The sequence below is a fragment of the Hypanus sabinus genome, chromosome 1, assembly GCF_030144855.1.
Source record: "Hypanus sabinus isolate sHypSab1 chromosome 1, sHypSab1.hap1, whole genome shotgun sequence".
In the NCBI taxonomy this organism is placed as follows: domain Eukaryota; kingdom Metazoa; phylum Chordata; class Chondrichthyes; order Myliobatiformes; family Dasyatidae; genus Hypanus; species Hypanus sabinus.
Genome location: NC_082706.1, coordinates 77926315 through 77945950, shown reverse-complemented (window position 1 = coordinate 77945950; position 19636 = coordinate 77926315). Strand labels below are relative to the sequence as shown.

Genomic DNA, 19636 nt, shown 5'->3' with positions numbered 1-19636 from the left:
CAACGTTATTACAGCTCAGAGCTTCAGAGTTCAGAATTCAATTTTGAAGCTGTCTGTAAGGACTTTGTACATCCTCACCTTAAGCACACGTTTCCTCCAGGTGCTTTGTTTCTCTCCCACATTCCAAAGATGTACTGGTTAATAGGTTAATTGATCTTTATAAATTGTCTTGTGATTAGGCCAAGGTTAAATAGGCGGTTTGCTGACCAGTGTGGCTCTTTGAGTGAGAAGGGCCTATTCCACGATGTATCTCTGAATATAAAAAAAAAATTTCTTCAATCAGACAGTAGTGAGTGTGTGGAACAAGCTGCCAGTGCAAGTGGTGGATGCAGGTTCAATTTCAACATTTAAGAGAAATTTGGATAAGTTCATAGGTGGGAAGAGTGTAGGTCGATGGGGTTAGGAGCGGACTAGATGGGTTGAAGGACCTGTTTCTCTGCTCTAGTGTTCTATGACTCTGACATCTTTAGACTCTTAACTGCGACAGTAAGAGTTTCCCACTTGCTTCAAAAGGGCATCAATCATAGTGTGCGCAAGAAAAACAGGGTGAGCTGCCTCAGTGACCATCACCTGGTACACTCACATCTATTATAATGAAGTGCTTTTCAAGGTGTTGATCCTGGCTAGGATTAACTCTTGATTGAACAAGGATCTGTGCCTACTGCCAATTCAGCAAAAACGTATCTCAGGCTGCCATTTATTAGCTACAGCTTCATATTCAACACCCATCAAAACTGGTACCTTTGTACCTCTCTCTGCAATTGGATCCTCTACTTCCTGATTAGGAGACTACCTTCAGTATGGCCAGTAATAACATCTTGCTGATAATTAACACAGGTGCACCTCAAGGATGTATGCTTAACCACTGCTCTGCTCTTTCTACACTCATGACTGGTTAGGGTGAGCTCAAATAGTATCTATAAATTTGCTGATAGCAGATTCTCAGATGGCAACGAGGAGGCATCCAGGGGTGAGATAGAGCAGCTGGTTGAAGTAGTATAACAATAACAATTTTGCACTCATTGTCAGCAAGACCAGGGAATGGATTGTGGACATACACCTATCCTCAATGTGGGGTCAGCAAGTTTCTTGAGATGTACAGTGGGGAGTATTCTGACTGGTTGCATCACTCCGTAGTATGGAGGCTTCATTGTGCAGGATCACAAGGGGCTGCACAGGGTTGTAGACTTAATCAGCTCTATTGAAGACAACTTCAAGAAGTGGTGCCTCAAAAAGGCAGCATTGATCTTTAAGAACCCTCACCATCTGGAGCATGCCCTCTTCTTGTTACTGCCATTGGAGGGTAGGTACAGGAGCCTGAAAACCCATGCCCAACATTTTAGATTTTCGTGTGGTTCATGATCCCATGAACACTACCTCATGATTCATTTTTTGGACTTTGAAGTAGGTTATAGAAATTTTTATCTTGGCGTGTCATTGTTAATAAACCTGATTCTAATTACTTCACAAAACTGTCATCCGATTTGCATTTGACCTTTCTGATGTATTGGAGACCATGTGATGTGGAAGGCCATGACTTCATAGGAAAGGACTGTTTGAGTGCCTAAATGATGGGAATAATATGATAAATTTGTATATATCTAGTGTCGCATAGGGAAGTTGTGAGAATGACAGTCGAGATGAAAGGGAAGGGATGGATTGGATGTGTCCGGTAGTGGAAACTAATTCATTGTTATGGAAATTGCAAAGGATAATCTGTTGAAGACGAGGATCTCTATCCTTGCAGAGAGTAGACAAGGTCAAAAGTAAGAAGGACCAAGTGGATGGCACGTGGTTGACAAAGCTTTTGAGCTCAATGCAAGTTAATTAGGTATTAAAAAAGGAATACATTTAGAGCACATGACTAGATGGTCTTGTCATTAGATAGATATGAAAGATGATGGAATTGGAGGATTTGACTGGAGTCCTGACAGGAGGCATTATAGTTGAAATAGCTCCAGACATCTTGGCTATGCACTGGGTATTGGTATCCTGGTGCTTTAGATGGAGATAGATTCTTTTGTAATATTCAAAAAAAAGCTCTTTTACCATTTTCCCACTGTTTTACAGTGAGAAAATGAGTTAAACAAATTAACTGAGCTTTTAATTTGGGAAACTGTGAATTTAGCTAATGTTACTACGGAATGAAAACCAAAGTAATTGATAGCACATTTAAATTATATCCATCACTTTTTCAATTAAATGTGACTAGGCATATTTTAAAACATAAATGTGATTCATACAGAAACACAGCAAATGTATATCTTCTGTATGTTGTGGAAAAAGCAATGTCACAGTTTAAACTTTTCAGAAATTGTAGATAAAGTGACATAAATGCACTTACTGGGTATTAAGTAGATGCAATCCACCTTGCGCAAGCAGTAATGGTGTCATGTGTGGTATGAAATTAAAATGTCAGGTTCAATAGTTTTACTTATTTTTATGTAGAATTAGTCACATAACTTTTAATTATTCCCTTCCTAAATTCCAAGAACAATTTTGGTTTCAGATAGTTTCTAAGTTGGTTGAATAAGATCAGGTGTCCAAGTTTGAATCAATCCCATGCAATAAAAATAAATATTAATCTTAGTTTTTACTTCATCTTTCAAAGGAAAAATCTGTTCAGAATTGTCAATTTATGTTTTCTTTTTCAAAGATTGGGAACACCATTTGTAAGTCAAGCTCTCATTGATGAAGAAATGCAACATTAGCATATTATGTTCAAATATTTCTCTGCCTTCCTGGTTTGTTTTCCTAATACCACACTGCAAGGCATCATCTAGCCAACTGCACTTTGAGTAATTTCAGCTTTTGATCGTGAATGATATCTGGTTCATACTTTAATTGTAATGGTTACTGCCACAGCCTCGTGCTTTACTGTTAATCGATTTGGAGATAAGAGAAACTTACGGCTGAATTTTAATAGGCTATTCATTTTCATGCTTTAAAATTTCTCTTGTTTAAAAAAAACATTAGCCTGAAATTCAGACATCTGATTTTAAAATTTTTCTTTCTTTCACCAGCATTTGAAGAGCTTGAAAAAGCACTAGCTGCAGCTCAGAAATCAGAAGACAAATATAGAAGGCTGAAGGAAGAAATGGAAAAGCGTATATCAGCTGTAGAAGAAGCAGGTGAAGAAGAACGGAAGAACTTGCAACAGGAACTCAGACGAGTTAAGCAGGAAGCTGTTAATATAATGAAGGTAAGAAAACTGATTTTTTTTTTGCAAACTGTTGACATAATGAAACTTAAAACAGTAAGTACACATTTAGAATACTGTGTCCAATTCTGGTGGCCTCATTATTGGAAGGATTTGGAGTGTTCAGAAAGGATGCAGATGTTTTATCAAAATCTCAGAATCAGATTTAATCAGTGCAATACACAATTTTTAAAAACTATAAGTCACAATAAGAAATAGATACAGATTGAGCACCCCCTTATCCGAAATGCCACCTGCTTAATAGTTCCAAGAATCTTAACCCATACTGATCACACCATCGTCGATGGCCTTCTTGGTGACTACCAATGCAAAGTACTTATTTAATAGTGATTGAGATTTATTTATCACATGTACATGAAGACAAAAGGGATGGGTTACACCCGAACCCAAGGAGCACTGATACCCTTGCAGGCAGGTTTGCTGGAGCTGATGCTGAGGTTTCAATCTAATTTGGCATGGTTTTGGGAACTGAAGTGATAGGGCTGAAGATCGGACATTTGGTGTACAACTAGGTGCAGTGTGTAGTGATATGTGAGGAAGGACAGGCTATTGGGCAAATTTGCAGTCAGTTGGTTCAGTTGCAATGTAATGGGGGGGAATCAAAAAGGGTGATTAAGTACAGGACTGAAGGTGTTACATTTTAATACACAGTTAACAGAATAAGTTAGGTGATCTAGTGGCACAGTTGAGACTGGCAGGTATAATGTCTTGGTTATTTCAGAGTCATGGTTGAGAGAAAATCGTAGTCGGGAGCTTAACGTTCAAGGTAGATTCTGCTGGTAAAAGATTACATCAAATCCTTGGAAAGCGGTGATACAGGATGTGAAGATGTAGAATTCTTGTGGATAGGATTAAGAAAGCATGAGGGTAAAAAAACCTTGATGGGTGTTATATGCAGACCTCTGAACAGTAGCCAGGATTTTGACTACAAATTACAATGAGAAAGCATATGTAAAAAGGGCAGTATTGCAATAATGGTGGATTAAAAATCCGGTTGGATTTGGCTCCCAGGAGAGGGAATTTGTAAATTGCCTATGAGATGGCTTTTTAGAGCAGTTTATGGTCAGGTCCACAAGTTCTGGATTGGGTGGCAGTTCTGGATTGGGTGTTAATATCATTTTAATGTTACCCAGATTTAATTAGGATGCTTAAAGTAAAGGAAACTTCAGGCAGTGATCATAATATGATAGAATTTACCCTGCAATTTGAGAAGGAGAAGCTAAAATCGGATCAGTATTACAGTAGAGTAGAGGAAATTAAAGGATTGAGGGGGGGGCTGGCCAAAATTGATTGGAAGGAGATACTAGCGGGGATGACAGCAGACAGCAATGGTTGGTGTTTCTGGAGGAAATTCAGAAGGTACAGAAAAGATGCATACCAAAGAGGAAGAAGTATTCTAAAGGGAGGATGAGGCAACAATATCCCAGAGTTGCAAGAGGCAACTGAAGAGATTGTGGAGACAGTAGTAATGTTCTTTCAAGAATCACTAGATTCTGGAATAGTTTCTGAGGACTGGAAAATTGCGAATATCACTCCACTCTTTGAGAAAGGGGAGAGAGGCAGAAAAAAGGATATCAAAGTTCAAAGTACAATTTATTATCAGAGTACATATATGTCACCACATGCATCCCTGAAATTCTTTTTCCTGCAGGCATACTCAGCAAATCTGTAGAATAGTATCTGTAAATAGGATTAATGAAAGAGCAAGAGAAGACAACAAACCATGCTAGTGTAAATAAATAGCAATAAATGATCAGAGCATGAAATAATAAGATAGAGTCCTTAATATAAGATCATATGTTGTGTGAACGTCTCTGTAGATGAATGTAGGTATCCCCTTTTGTTTAAGAATCTGATGCTTGAGGGGTAGTAACTGGTCTCGAACCTGGTGGTGTGAGTCCTGGGCTCTTGTACCTTCTACCTGATTGTAGTAGCGAGAAAACTGTATGGCCTGGGTGGTGAGGATATTTGATGGGTGCTGCTTTCCGTTGACAGCGTTTCATGTAGGTGTGCTCAGTAGCTGGAGAGCTTTACCTGTGATGCACTAAATACACTATCTTTTTTTTTGGATTTTTCTATTCAAAGGCATTAGTGTTCCCATACCAGGCCGTAATGCAGCCAGTTAATACACATTCCACTACATATCTATAGAAGTTTGTCAAGGTTTTTAATGTCATGTTGCATCTCTGCAGACGCCTGAGGAAGTGGAGGCTCTGTCATACTTTATTTGTAATTACATTTATATGATGGGTCCAGGAGAGGTCCGCTGAGATAGTGACACCCAGGAATTTAAAGTTACTGACCCTCTCAAACTCTGATTTTCTGATGAGGACTGGCTCATGGACTGCTAGTTTCCCTTTCTTGAAGTCTACAATCAGTTCCTTGGTCTTGCTGACATTGAGTAAGAGGTTATTGTTATGGCAGCACTCAGCCAAATTTTTGGTCTCCCTCCTGTATGCTGATTCACCGCCCCCTTTGATACAGTTCGCAACAGTGATGTCATCCACAAACTTGAATATGATGTTGGAGCTATACTTAGCTACACAGTCATAGTTCTAGGCCAGTTAACCTTACTTCAGTGGTCGGAAAGATGTTGGAGTCTACTGTTAAGCATGAAGTTTCAGGGTACTTGGAAGCACATGATAAAATGGGCCAAAGGTGTTTTCTAAAGGGGAAATTTTGCCTGATAAATCTGTTGGAAATTTATGTGGAAATAACAGACAGGATAGACAAATGAGAGTGGATGTTGTTTATTTGGATTTTCGGAAGGTCTTTGATAAGGTGTCGCACATGAAGCTGCTTAACAGTAAGAGGCCATGGAAAGTTACTTGCATGGGTAGAAGATTGGCTGACTGGCAAGAGGCAAAGAGTGAGAATAAAAGGGACCTTTGCTGTTTGGCTGCAAGAAGTCTGCGAAGGACATAGACTGATTAAGGGAATGGACAACAAAATAGCAGATGGAATATAGAATAGGGAAGTGCATGGTCACACACTTTGGCAGAAGGAATAGAGGCTTAGGGTATTTTATAAATGGAGAGAAAATTTGGAAAATCAGAGGTGCGGAGGGCTTGTTAATCCTCATGCAGGATTCCCTAAAGGTTAACTTGCAGGTTGAGTCAGTGGTAAGAAAGGCAAATGTAATGAAAACATTCATTTCAAAAGGACTAGAATACAAAAGCCGGATGTAATGGTGAGGCTTTATAAGGCATTGGCCAGACCACAGTTGGAGTATTGTGAGCTGTTTTGGGCCTCTCTTTCTAAGAGATGTGCTGGCATTGGGGAGGTCCAGAGGAGGTTCTCAAGAATGATCCCAGGAATGAAAGGCCTAACATAATGAACATTTAATATCTCTGGGCCTGTACTCTCTGGAGTTTAGAAGAATGAAGGGGATCTCATTGCAGCCTTTTGAATATTTAAAGATCTAGATAAAGTGGACGTGGAAAGGATGCTTCCTATGGTGGGGAAGTCTAGGACCAGAGAGCTCACCCGTGATGGATGTCCATCTAGAAAAGAGATGAGGAATTTCTTTAGTCAGATGGTGGTGAATCTGTGGAATTCATTGCTACAGATGGCTGTGGGGGTCATATCTTTGAGAGTAATTAAGCCAGAGGTTGGTAGGTTCTTGATTAATCAGGATGTTACAGGTTATGCAGAGAAGGCAGTAGAATGGGGTTGAGAGGGATATTAAATCAGCCATAATGGAATGGCGGAGCAGATTCGATGGGCCAATTCTGCTTCAATATCTTATAGTCTTATCACTTGTATTTTGTTTTTCTGGAGGCTTTCTACATTTACTTAAGGCTGTCTTTAGATTCCTCTGAGTGAAGTGCAGAACCTCACATTTTACCACATTGAACTTAATGTGCTGTTAGAGTGATTTTTGGGTTTAGGTCATTTACATTTAGCAAATGGTTTTGGCTACCAGTCTTCTGTTCCTTGATAATATATAGTAGATTTAATTTGAAACAATGGATTCCTAAAAGCTCTGAATCCCACTCCTGACGATGCTGGCGTCTGTGGGATGGATGCGAATCAGAAGGTGTGATGTTTGTATGTAGTTTCAAAAGAAAGCATTGTCTATACTTTGTAAATATGGAATTGTCCTTTGTGCTTAGCAAATAAATATCGAGCCCCACATTGACCCAGCAGACCTTCCCACCGAAAACGTTCCTGTATGATGCCTGCTGTACCTTGTTTTGTCAATAGAGAAGCTGCTTTGTATCTACCAGAAACTCTCTCTGGCGATTTCATTCACACAACAGCAGTGCCAGTTTTCAACATCCCTATCCAGTCACAGAGTTGTTATATGCCCTCCCATGTATTTTTATGAGGCTGTTTTTAACACTTGAATAGATGGAGTGATTGCTATTTTACGGGATCTATAATCCAGATGTACAGATTGGATTACATTGACAAGATTGCCACTTAAGGATTCGGATATCATAATGTTTTAAAACCAGAGGATGTGCTTTCAAGTAATGAGGAGGAAGCTTAAATGCAACACGAGGGCAAGTATTTTCACAGAAAGAGTGTAGGAACTTGGAATCGATTACTGGGGTGGGGTTGCAGGTGGTAGTGGTAGCGAAAGCAGTAATGTTGGTGGAATTTAACAGACTTTTAGATAAGCACCTGAATATGAAGGGAATGGAAGGATCTAGATGACACACTGGAGGAGGATCTTTATATAAATTGGATTAAGGTCAGCACATTTTGGGAAGAGTGGTGTTTCTATTGCTGTTCTATGTAAAGAGGTAAAGCATAAACACGGGCACTTGTGCTTATTAACCAGTCACTTAGGCTAATCCTACATTGCTCCTTTTTTAAAAAATCTCCTCATTCTTCTCAGATTTTACCAATTGAGTAGGAGCGATTTATAGTGGTCATTTAACAACTTTTTTGGTGCATTTGCCTTAAAATTCTGAAAACCACTCAAATTACTTCCATCCAATTCTCACCATAGATATTGCATGTGTCATTATTGATGCTGAGAGGAATTAACTGCTCTTGCTGCTGACATCATTGCACTGATACGACTTGCAAGTTCTTGTGATTTCTGTGCATTTCTAGACAGTATCATCAAGGTTTGGGTTGTCTGGTATTTTCAAGGTGCAATTACAAGTAGCTATTGTCACAGAAGGGTTTCTGGATCAGCCTCTATGTTTCACTGGCTTTTGTAGCTTCTTGTAAGAATACCAAGCATTTTACACCAGAGCTGTTCTCCGAGAATCTGCATAGCTGCAGAAGGCCTGACAAGCACGAAAATGTGGGCTCCCTCCATTTATCAGCAAACTGTAGCTATCAAAAGTAAACTCAAATAATCAGCATTGAAGCTAACATGTTTCTCTACAATATAAACCACCAATAAATTTTTTGTAGATTTCATCAGGAAAGGTGTGACAATTTTGGAGTCGAGCAAAACACATTTCTCACAGAAAAGAATGTTATTGCCACAAAATGGGACCAGATAGAATACAGTTTATTACAAAGCCAAAAGGAATGAAGTTGGAATTTGCCTCTGAAAGCAGCAGGAAAATAAGTGAACATCCATCTCTGTTCACTGGGGGCACATTTGCCATTTGTGTCTGAGCATAGTTGTGTGGGGACCTGCGCGCTTAAATGTTCATAAATCCTATCCCTAAGAATCCTCTCTACTAGCTACCTTGTCATTGGTGTGGCCCATTAACTAATAATTGTATGGATTATCCCTATATCCCTAAATAAGTGTGAGGTGGTTCATTTTGGTAGGTCAAATATGATGGCAGAATATAGTATTAATGGTAAAACTCTTGGCAGTGTGGAGGATCAGAGGGATCTTGGGGTCCGAGTCCATTGGTCTCTCAAAGCTGTTGCTCAGGTTGACTCTGTTGTTAAGAAGGCAGACAGTGCGTTGGCCTTCATCAATCATGGGATTGACTTTAAGAGCTGAGAGGTATTGTTGCAGCTATATAGGACCCTGGTCAGACCCCACTTGGAATACTCTGCTCAGTTCTGGTCGCCTCACTACTGGAAGGATGTGGAAACTATAGAAAGGAGATTTACAAGGATATTGTCTGGATTGGGGAGCGTGCCTACTGAGAATAGGTTGAGTGAACTTGGCCATTTTTCCTTGGAACGACAGAGGATGAGAGGTGACCTGATAGAGTTGTATTAGATGATGAGAGGCATTGATTGTGTGGACATAGAGGCTTTTTGCCAGGGCTGAAATGGCTAACATGAGAGGGCACAGTTTTAAGGTGCTTGGAAGTAGGTACAGCGGTAATTTTTTTACACAGAGAGTAGTGAGTGCGTGGAATGGGTTGCCGGTGGTGGCAGTGGATATGATAGAGTCTTTTAAGAGACTCCTGGATAGCTTAGAAAAATAGAGGGCTATGGGTCACCCTAGGTAATTTCTAAGGTAAGGACATGTTCGACACAGATTTGAGAGCTGAAGGCCTATATTGTGCTGTATGTTTTCTATGCTTCTGTGTTTCTTTTTCCTTTTATTGGACAAAGGAACAGTGACTCATCATCATTCCACTGGGATCTTGCAAAGAATTTTGTAAACACAAAATACACCGCAGATGCTGTGGTCAAATCAACACATATAAACAAGCTGGATGAACTCAGCAGGTTGGGCAGCATCAGTTGAAATGAGCAGTCAACGTTTTGGGCCGAGACTCTTCATCAGGACTGAAGAAGGAGGGGGCAGGGGCCCTATAAAAAGGTGGGGGGAGGGTGGAAGGTGCCAGGTGAAAAACCAATCAGAGGAAAGGTCAAGGGGTTGGGGAGGGGAAGCAGGGAGGGGATAGGCAGGAGAGGTGAAGAAGGAATGTAAGGAGAAAGCACTATAGGTAGTAGAAGAAGGCAGAATCATGAGAGAGGTGATAGGCAGCAGGAAGAGGAGTCCCAGTTTCAGTCTGCCTCCTCTTCCAGCTGCTTATCACCTCTCTCATGATTCTGCCTCCTTCTGCTATCTGAATTTTTGGTTGACTGATGACGGACTTGACAAGGCCAAGAAAAGAGTGTGCAGGGTAGCAAAGATCACATTGGACTGTTCAAAAAGTTCAGATGTGAAGAGGGACTAGTGGAGCAGGGATAAGTCCATGTGGAAAACTATGCCACAATCTGTTTTGTACAATAGATAAGAAATGATACTCTTAAATCCAATGGGCGGAAATGGTGATGTGGAGTATCTGAGATTCAGATGTTGAATTACTCAAGAAGAAAGGAGTTAAAAGTTGTGTTCCAAATTGGTTAACAAGAATAAAAATATTTGTAAAGCAGTTCAAGCTCTGTATAACTTTTAATACTTCTTGATAAAGAGGATATTGAGCATGCAGACTATATACAGTTTAGATTCACTACTGACAAAGGCTTGGACCAAGCCTTTTTGTTATGGAAAACGAGGGGTATAACATGTTTTCGTGTCTTGTTTTTAGATAATTGTTTCATGTCCTTTGAACAGCTGTCTAATAAATATAATTTGCCTCGAGCCCATTTTTTTTTAGATATTTACAAATTAGAAATTTTTTGAATAATATGTTACAGACTTTTCCGAATTCATGCCCAATTGATATTACGGAATTTTTTTTAGGCTTAAACCCTTATCAGAAGAGTTTAATAGCCGTCATTTATGGTATGATTATGAAAATACAGCCAGGGATCTCAGATAAAATTAAGAATGAATGGGAAAAAGAACTTCAATTTCCCTTACCTATAGAGCAATGGGAGAAAATTTTACAGTTAGTTAACTCCTCTCCTATATGTGCCAAACACGCCCTGATACAATTCAAGGTGGTGCACAGGGCCGGCCCATATGTCTAAGGACAAGCTTGCTTGTTTTTATTCCCACGTTAATCCAATCTGTGATAGATGCCATTCTGAAGTAGCCTCTTTAACCCACATGATTTGGTCTTGCCCTTCCTTACAGAAATATTGGAAAAATATTTTTGGTATAATTTCAACAGTTTTGTGTATTAATCTGCAACCTCATCCTGTTACTGCAATTTTTGGCTTACCAGTGGTTGCATTTGTTACATTAATGGCTAGAAGATCCATTCTTTTGAACTGGAAAGAAATTAATCCCCCAACTACATTTCAGTGGTTTTCCCAAACTATTTTTCGTCTGAGTTTAGAAAAAATTGGAAGTGTCATTTTTGACCCTTTGGTCAAATTTGAAGAAACCTGGAGACCATTTATTCAACATTTCAACCTTTCCCAAACCTTTCTTTTATCACCCTCAGTTATTTGGATAGAGGTGCGGAGTTATTGACACTACTGTGTATACCTGATATGATACAACAGCCCAGGTTGGTTAGGTTAGTTCTTGTTAGTTCGCTTTTTTTGTAGTTTGGGAGATTATTATATCTGTGTTATCAATTGTTTGCATTTGTATTTCGGCCTTTTTAATTATGTACTCTCAAGCTCTCTGTATTTGTTGTTTTTCTTCTATGTTGTTTGAAAATTAATAAAAAAGATGTAAAAAGAAATGACAGAGGCTTAGAGAAGAGCACTATTTGCATTCAGCAGAAATATAAGTTTTCAAGATCTGATCTTGTTAATTTGAGCAACTAATTTCCTTTTAGTTGGTTTACATAGTGAGAAGTTTATGGCCCAAATTTTCTTCTTGTTATAGAAATCTTCTGAAGATCATATTGGAGAGTTGGAGAAAAGTCATATGGAAGCATTGGCCTGCAAAGAGAGGGAGTTTGAGCAGCAACTTCTGGCTTCCAGGCAAGAATTTCAGGAACAGCTGAAAACAGCTCTGGTATGTACCATGTATCCTGAGCTTTTTAATATATACTAACTCGACCCATTGATCCCTGACGTTAATGAGTGTTTTGTGAAATGAAACAACAAACCCTGAGATGAGATTTGAATTGGTAAATGGGTGTACTATAGTTGCATATACCGAGGTATGTGAAAAAAACAGATCCTGCGTACCGTTCATACAGACCAATTCATTAGTTCAATGCATTGGGGAAAGTAAAAGGTAAAACAATAAGAGTGCCAAATAAAGCGTTAGTTACTGAAAACGTGCAGTGCAGTTCGACAATAAAGCATAATGTCATGAGATAAATTGTGAGGTAAAGAGTCTATCGTACTTGAGAACCATTTTAAAAGTAGGACAGAAACTATCCTTGAACTTGCGGTACATCTTTTGCCTGGTAGGGAGGGGGAGAAGAGAGAATGTCAAGGTTGGGTGGGGTCTTTGATTGTGGTTCTACTTTACTGAAGCAGGGAGAAGTGTAGACAGTCCGGAAAAATGGTTTCTATGATGTGATGGGCTTGTCTACAACTCTGCAGTTTCTTGCAGTCAAGGACAAAAGAGTTCCCATACCAAACCATGATGCATTCAGATAGGATGCTTTCTATGGTGCATCAATGAAAATTCTTGAGGGTCAAAGGAACATGCCAAATTTCTTGACTCCTGAGGAAGTAAAGGTGCTGGTGAGTTCTCTTGGCCCAGTGGGTCATGCAGTTGGACCGGGGCAGGTTGTTGTTGATATTCACTAGTTGGGAATTGAAGCTGTCAAACCTCTTAATTGCTATAAATAGGAGCATGTGTATTGGCTGCATTCCTGAAGTCAGTGACCAGCTCTTTTGCTAACATGGAGGGAAAGGTTTTTGTCATGACATCATGCACAAGGCTGTCTATCTCCTTCCTGTATTTTGACTCATTGTTATTTGAGATATGGCCCATTACCATAGTATCATCTGTAGATGGTGTTGGAACATAATTTGTCCATGCATTCATAAGTGACATCCAAGCTGGTGCCGAGCTGCTTCCTCCATTCAGTCGCTGCTTCACTTCAGTTGTTTTTTTATTTAATTTTTAATCATTTTCTCACCCCGGGTGAGACCTAAGTTCAAAGCCTGAAATAGTGTTCCGATTCTGTCATCAATGAGTCCAGAGTTCGAGGCCTAGTGTTTGGTGATCGGTGTGTCCTGGTATTGATGCCAAGGGTTGGATCAGAAGTCCAGAGCTTAAGGTTATTGGCAGGAGCTGAGTATGTGAATCTCTATGTAAGTCTGCTGCAGAGGTGAAGCTTGGTGTCTGTAGGCCTGACTCAGTGTCAGCTGGAGGCCTGTCCTGGGTTAAAGGACTGTGTGTGTGTGTGGGTGGGAGGGAGGAATGGGACTTGTTTTTGCTGCTGTTGTTCTCTTGCTTGTGTTTTGTGTTGTTCTGCTGAGCATGTGGGTATGTTGGCCCTGGAATGTATGGTGATACTTGCGGGCTGCCCCAAGAACAATGTCAGGTGTGCTGATTGCCTATGCAAACAATACATTTCAGTGCATGTTTCGACGTACATGTGACAAATAGTTTTGAATTGTGTGCGTAGAACTTTAAAGTTAAAAAAAATATATCACAGAAAAAGACTATTTGACCCACTGTGCACTTGGCAGACAAAATCGACTTCAGGTTTGTCCTGCATATGGCTTCTGAACCATCATGATTCATGTATTCATTCGGGTTTTCTTTAAATATAATTTGTGTTCTCTGAATGAAATATATTTTTCCCACACCACTTTAGTCATTTTACCAGTTAACTTCAATTTGTTTGCTTTTGTTACTAATCTCTGTTAACGTGGATAGATTTATTTTGTGTAAGTCTTGTAGGTTTGTCCATCTTGAATTAAATCTTATTGTCCATCATTCCAAAACAAAACACTTCCATCTTAGGTAGTCCCTCCTTTCAGTTATAGTTCTTCAGCCTTGGCAATGTTCTTGCAGCTAGTCTGTGAGCCTTTTTAGTGCTATCATATCCTTTAAAAAAAAATATAAAATTTATTTATTAAATTTTAGAAATTACAAAGAATAAATGTGATAATAAAAAAAAGAAAAATAATATTAACCCTCCCCCCCTCCCCTTAACCCTCCCCCCCTTAACCTTTATCTAAAAAAAAGAAGAGAAAAATTGCCTGGATATTGGAGGATCCCCACATGCTCCATGGAGTTCAAAATAATTTCAATATTTATTTTTACTTTCCCCAATTACTATAATTTTATCTTCAAAGGACCTATGTATTTAATCCTATTTTTTGTAAGTATGGAAACCAAATTTTCAAAAATATATCATATTCATTTCTTAGATTATACATAATTTTTTCAAGTGGAATACAACTATGTATTTCATTATTCCAACGATCCATAGTTAAATATAAGTCCCTTCGATATCTCCTAATAAAAATAATAGTGGACTATGTGGAAGTTGTACTCCAGTAATTTGTTCCAATAACAGTCTTAAATTTATCCAAAATGGTTGAATTTTAAAACAAGACCAAGTAGAATGTAAAAAAGTACCAATTTCTTGATTACATCGAAAACATTGGTCAAACATATTTGAATTTAATCTATCCTTTCATTTTCTTAATATATGTTAAAGCTCTCTCTTTTCACAGGTCCATTAATTCCATTAACATTAAAACTTAATAAATAAATTAAATAAATTAATCATTCATAGTACCTTGGGAGCTCTTTAAAATTCTCCATGTTGCTATGAGTCTCTCCCCAACCATCCAGGCAAAAAAGAAGAAAAATAGAAGAAAGAGAACTAATATATAAGAAAACCCCCCAAAATACCCCCCCATTAATGTTGTGATTAAAAAGAACTCAACATTACCCCCCCCCCCCCCCCCCATTTTACGGGTCATGACAATCGCCATGATTGTACATGTGAAACTTGCAGCCATCGATCAGGAGCTCCCCCAGCTCCCCCGCAAAAAAAAAAGGAAGTATATTAGTGAAGAAAAAAAAGACAAATAATTAATGTCTCTACTCCCAATTAATACTGCTCGACTATTTTTTCCCTTATAAATGTCCATCAAGTCCAATCTTGTTTCAGTCTTCATCATTAGTCCATTTCATTTCTATAATTCTTTACTCCTCTTCATGGACATCAGGTAATTCTTGTACAAACTCCTCCGCTTTCCGGTAGTCAACGAAGAAACTTCTTTCTCCATTATCCAGGAAAATTATCAATTTTGCTGGGTAACTCAATAAAAATTTATAGCCCTTTTCCCACAAAGATTTTTTCACTGGATTATATTCCTTCCGCCTCTTCAGAAGATCATAACATGTCTGGATAAAAAAAAAACTCTTTTTCCTTCTATTATCAATGGCCCATTTCTCTTTTTAGCACCTTGAGTAGCTGCCTTCAAGATCATTTCTTTATCTTGGTACCTTAAGCATTTTATCAAAATTGATCTTGGATTTTGATCTTGTTGAGATCTTGGTCTTAAAGCTCTGTGTGCTCTTTCAATTTCAATTACTTGACTTCCTTTTTTCATTTCCAAAATCTTCGGAATCCATTCTTGAAAGAATTCTATTGGATTTTCTCCCTCTGTACCTTCCATAAGACCAACAATTTTAATATTATTTCGTCTACTAAAATTCTCAAGCGCATCCATTTTTTCCAACATCCGTTTTCTTTCTGTTGTCCAGGCAAGATTATTCACTTCTATCTTGTCTATTCTTTCAGTGTTTTCATCCACTTTTACTTCCATCTCTTTAACTTTATTATCCATCTTCTTTTGTTTTTCCACCACATTATCAAGTGTATTCTGTATCCTTCTTATATCTGTTCTTACAACTTTTAATTCATTCGTCATATCTGTTCTTACAGCTTTAAATTCATTCATCATATCTGTTCTTATAGCTTTTAATTCATTCATCATATATATCAGGATATCTTTTATGTCTCCTTTAATCTCTTCCTTCTTTTCCTCTTCTGCTTCCTCTGAATCTCCCAAAGAGTCTATTTCTACTTCCGATCCACTTCCAATTTCACTTCCAGCCGTGGTTGGGATTTGTAGTTTTGTTAATATCTGTTCATGTGTACTTCCGCGCATGCGTTGTACTTGCCGTTTCTTCTTAGAGACCGCCGACATTGCTGCAGCTTCCGGTCCCGCATCATCGGAAGTGCCATGCACTTCGCCGGGAGGAAATCCAACTTGAGTCCGAGGCTTCACCGTGACGGTTAGGCCTTTCTCCCCGCCAATTTGCGCAGTCTTCGAAGTAGTAGCTTTCTTCTGTTTCAGTTTAGAAGCCATATCAAAAGATAATCTTGAATTACTTATAAATAGTTTCTAATAGATATTTGTTAACTCTTTTTCATTTAAACCTTATTTCATTACTTTTTACGAGGGAGCTGGGTTCCCAACGTCTCGACCCTACGTCATCACGTGACGTCCCCCAGTGCTATCATATCCTCCATGAAGTTTAGTGACCAGGCTATAAAGGTTTTTGCTTTGGCCAAATATGTGGTCAATGCAATTTAATCGGGGATGCATTCAGGACTGAAGGTGTCATATTTGAATGTACACAGTATATGGAATAAGGTAGATGATTTTGCAGTGCAGTTATGACACTGTGTCATAACATCATTGTGTCATGGCGAAAGAAGATCATAGTTAGGAGGTTACCAGCCAAGAATACACATTGTATTGAAAAGACAGGCAGGTGGGCAGAGAAGCTGAGGTGGGTCTATTGATTTAAAAATAATGTCAAATCCTTAGAAAAAGGTGACATTTGATTAGAAAATGTAGAATAGTTATAGGTAGAGTTATGAAACTGCAAGAGTAAAAAGACCTTAATGGGAGTTGTATACAGGCCTCTGAACAGTAGCCAGGATGTGGGATACAAATTACAACTGGAGATAGAATAGGCATGTGAAAAGGGCAATGTTACAATAGTCATATGGAGTTTCAATATGCAATAGGTTGGGGAAATTAGGCTGGTACTAGATCCCAAGAGAGGGAATTTGTAGAATGCTTACAAGATGGCTTTTTAGAGCAGCTTGTGGTTGTGTCACTAGGAGAAAGGCAAGTTCGAATTGAGTGTTGTGTAATGAATGAGATGAGTTTATGGAGCTTAAGGTAAAGGAACCCTAAGGAGACATTGATCATAATATGATAGAATTTACCCTGCAGTTTGAGGAGGAGAAGCTAAAAGTCAGATTCCTCCGTATTACAGCAAAAATCAGTGGGAGGCTAGAAGATTAGGGAGATCTTAAAAACTAATAGAAGGCAACCTTAAAAAGCCATAAAAAGAGAAAAGGTGAAATATCAAGGTAAGCTAGGCAATTAATATAAAAGAGAATACAAAGTTTTTTCAGATATATAAAGAGTAAAAGGGAAAGGAGAGTGGATATGGGACCACTGGAAAATGACGCTGAAGAGATTGGAATGGAGGACAAAGAAACGGCAGAAGAACTGAATAAATATTTTGCATCAATCTTCACTGCAGAGGACAGTAGTAGTATGCTAGAAATGCGAGAGTGTCATGGTGTAGAAGTTTTGTTACTATTACCGTGGAAACAGTGTTTGGGAAGCTGAACAGTCTGAAAGTAGGTATGTCACCTGGACCATATGGACAGCGCTCCAGGGTTCTGAAGGAGGCAGCAGAAGAGATTTTGAAGGCATTAGTAATAATCCTTTAAGAATCACTAGATTCTGGAGTGGTTTTTGAGAACTGGAAAATTGCGAATGTCACTCCACTCTTTAAGAAGGAATGGAGGCCAAAGAAAGGAGATTATAGGCCAGTAAGCCTGACTTCAGTGGTTGGGAAGATGTTTGAGTCTTTTATTAATAATGTGGTTTCTGGGGACTTGGAGGGACATGATAAAACAGGCTGGTTTCTTTAAGGGCAAATCTTGCCTGACAAATGTGTTGGTATTCTTTGACGAAATAACTAGACAGGAAAGACAAAGGTGAGTTAGTTAATGTTGTCTGCTTGCATTTTCGGCAGGCCTTTGACAAGGTGCTGCACATGAGGCTGTTTAACAAGTTAAGAGCCCATTGTATTACCAGAACAATACTAGCATGGATAGAAGATAGGCTGACTGGGAAGAGACAAACAGTGGGCATATAAGGGGTGTTTTCTGGTTGGCTGCTGCTGACTGCTGGTGTTCCATATGGGTTGGTGTCAGAATCATTTATTTCACATTATATGTCAGTAATTTGAATGAAAGAATTGATGGCTTTGTGGCGAATTTGTGGACGATACGAAGGTAAGTGGTGGCACATGTAGTGTTGAGGGAGCAGGGAGTCTACAGGAGGTCTAAGACATATTGGGAGAATCGGCAAAGACATGGCAGATGGTACACTGCAGGGAAGTATGTGGTCTTGCACTTTGGTAGAAGAAATGAAGATGTTGACTGTTTTTTAAACGGGGAGAAAATTAAAAAAATCAGAGGTGCAAAGGGTCTCGAGAGTCCTCGTGTAGGAATCCATAAAGGTTATCTCAACTCTGTCTTAACCCCAGGTCCAGTCTCTTCCTACCTACCTGCGTGACACTTCACACACTCCGGATCTTTTCAATGATTTCAAGTTCCCTGCCTCCATCATTTCCATTGTTTTCACATTGGATGTCCAATCCATATACACAAGCTCTCTGTTTCTTTCTGGACACCAGACCCAACCAGTTCCCTCCACCACCACTCTCCTCCATCTAGCGGAACTTGCCCTCATTCTTAATAGTTTCTCCTTTGGCTCCTCCTACTTCTTTCAAACCAAAGGTTTAGCTGTGGGCCCCAGCTATGCCTGCCTTTTTGTCGGCTACGTGGAACAGCCTGTTCGAAGCCTACACTGGTGTCTGTCCTCCACTTTTCCTACACTATATCGATGACTGCATTGGTGCTGTTTACTGCACACATGCCGAACTCGTTGACTTCATCAACTTTGCCCTCAACTTCCACCCTGCCCTCAAATTTACATTTGGCCCATTTCAGACAGCTTCCCCACCTCTTTCTCGATCTTATTGTCTGTATCTCTGGATCAGCTGCTCTACTGATGTCTATTATAAACCCATGGACTGTAACAGCTACCTGGACGATACCTCTTCCCACCCTGTTACTTGTAATAATGCATCCTTTTCTTTCAATTCCTCTGTCTGTGCTGCATCTGCTCTCAGGATGAGAGCAGGTGTATATCCTTCATTCTAGAACGAAGGATATGTCCTCCTTTTTCACAGAAAGAGGTTTCCCTTCCTCTACCATCTACACTGCCGTCAAGTGCATCTCTTCCATTTCACGCATGTTTGCTCTCACCCCACCAGCCTCTGTGTCCAGCAAATAATTTTCCGGAGCTTCAGCCATTTCCAATGTGATCCCACCACCGAGCACATTTTCCTCTCCCACTTTCTGCTTTCCACAAGGTTTGCTGTCTACGTGACTCCCTTGTCCATTCATCCCACCCCACTGACTTTCCTCCAGGCACTTACCCTTACAAGTGGAGCAAGTGCTACACCCGCCCCAACACCATCTCCCTCACTACCATTCAGGACTCCAAACAGTCCTTCCAGGTGAGACAACAGTTCACCTGTGAGCATACTGGGGTCATATACTGTGTCCGGTGCTCCTGGTGTGGCCTTCTGTTTATTGGTGAGACCCGATGTGGGTTGGTAGATCATTTCGCCAAGCACCTACGCTCTGTCCG

The 19636-nt window shown here is 39.5% G+C and overlaps 1 protein-coding gene across 4 annotated transcripts in view; it reads left to right on the top strand.

Annotated features, from left to right (window-relative positions):
- The window catches only part of golga4 (golgin A4), a 192904-nt gene that overhangs the window by 101153 nt on the left and 72115 nt on the right, over positions 1-19636 (top strand). For all 4 annotated transcript variants that reach the window (XM_059971108.1, XM_059971100.1, XM_059971093.1 and 1 more), the window contains 2 exons: positions 3024-3202; positions 11835-11966. In XM_059971108.1, coding sequence (XP_059827091.1) covers positions 3024-3202; positions 11835-11966 — 311 coding nt within the window. The remainder of the gene's footprint in view (positions 1-3023; positions 3203-11834; positions 11967-19636) is intronic.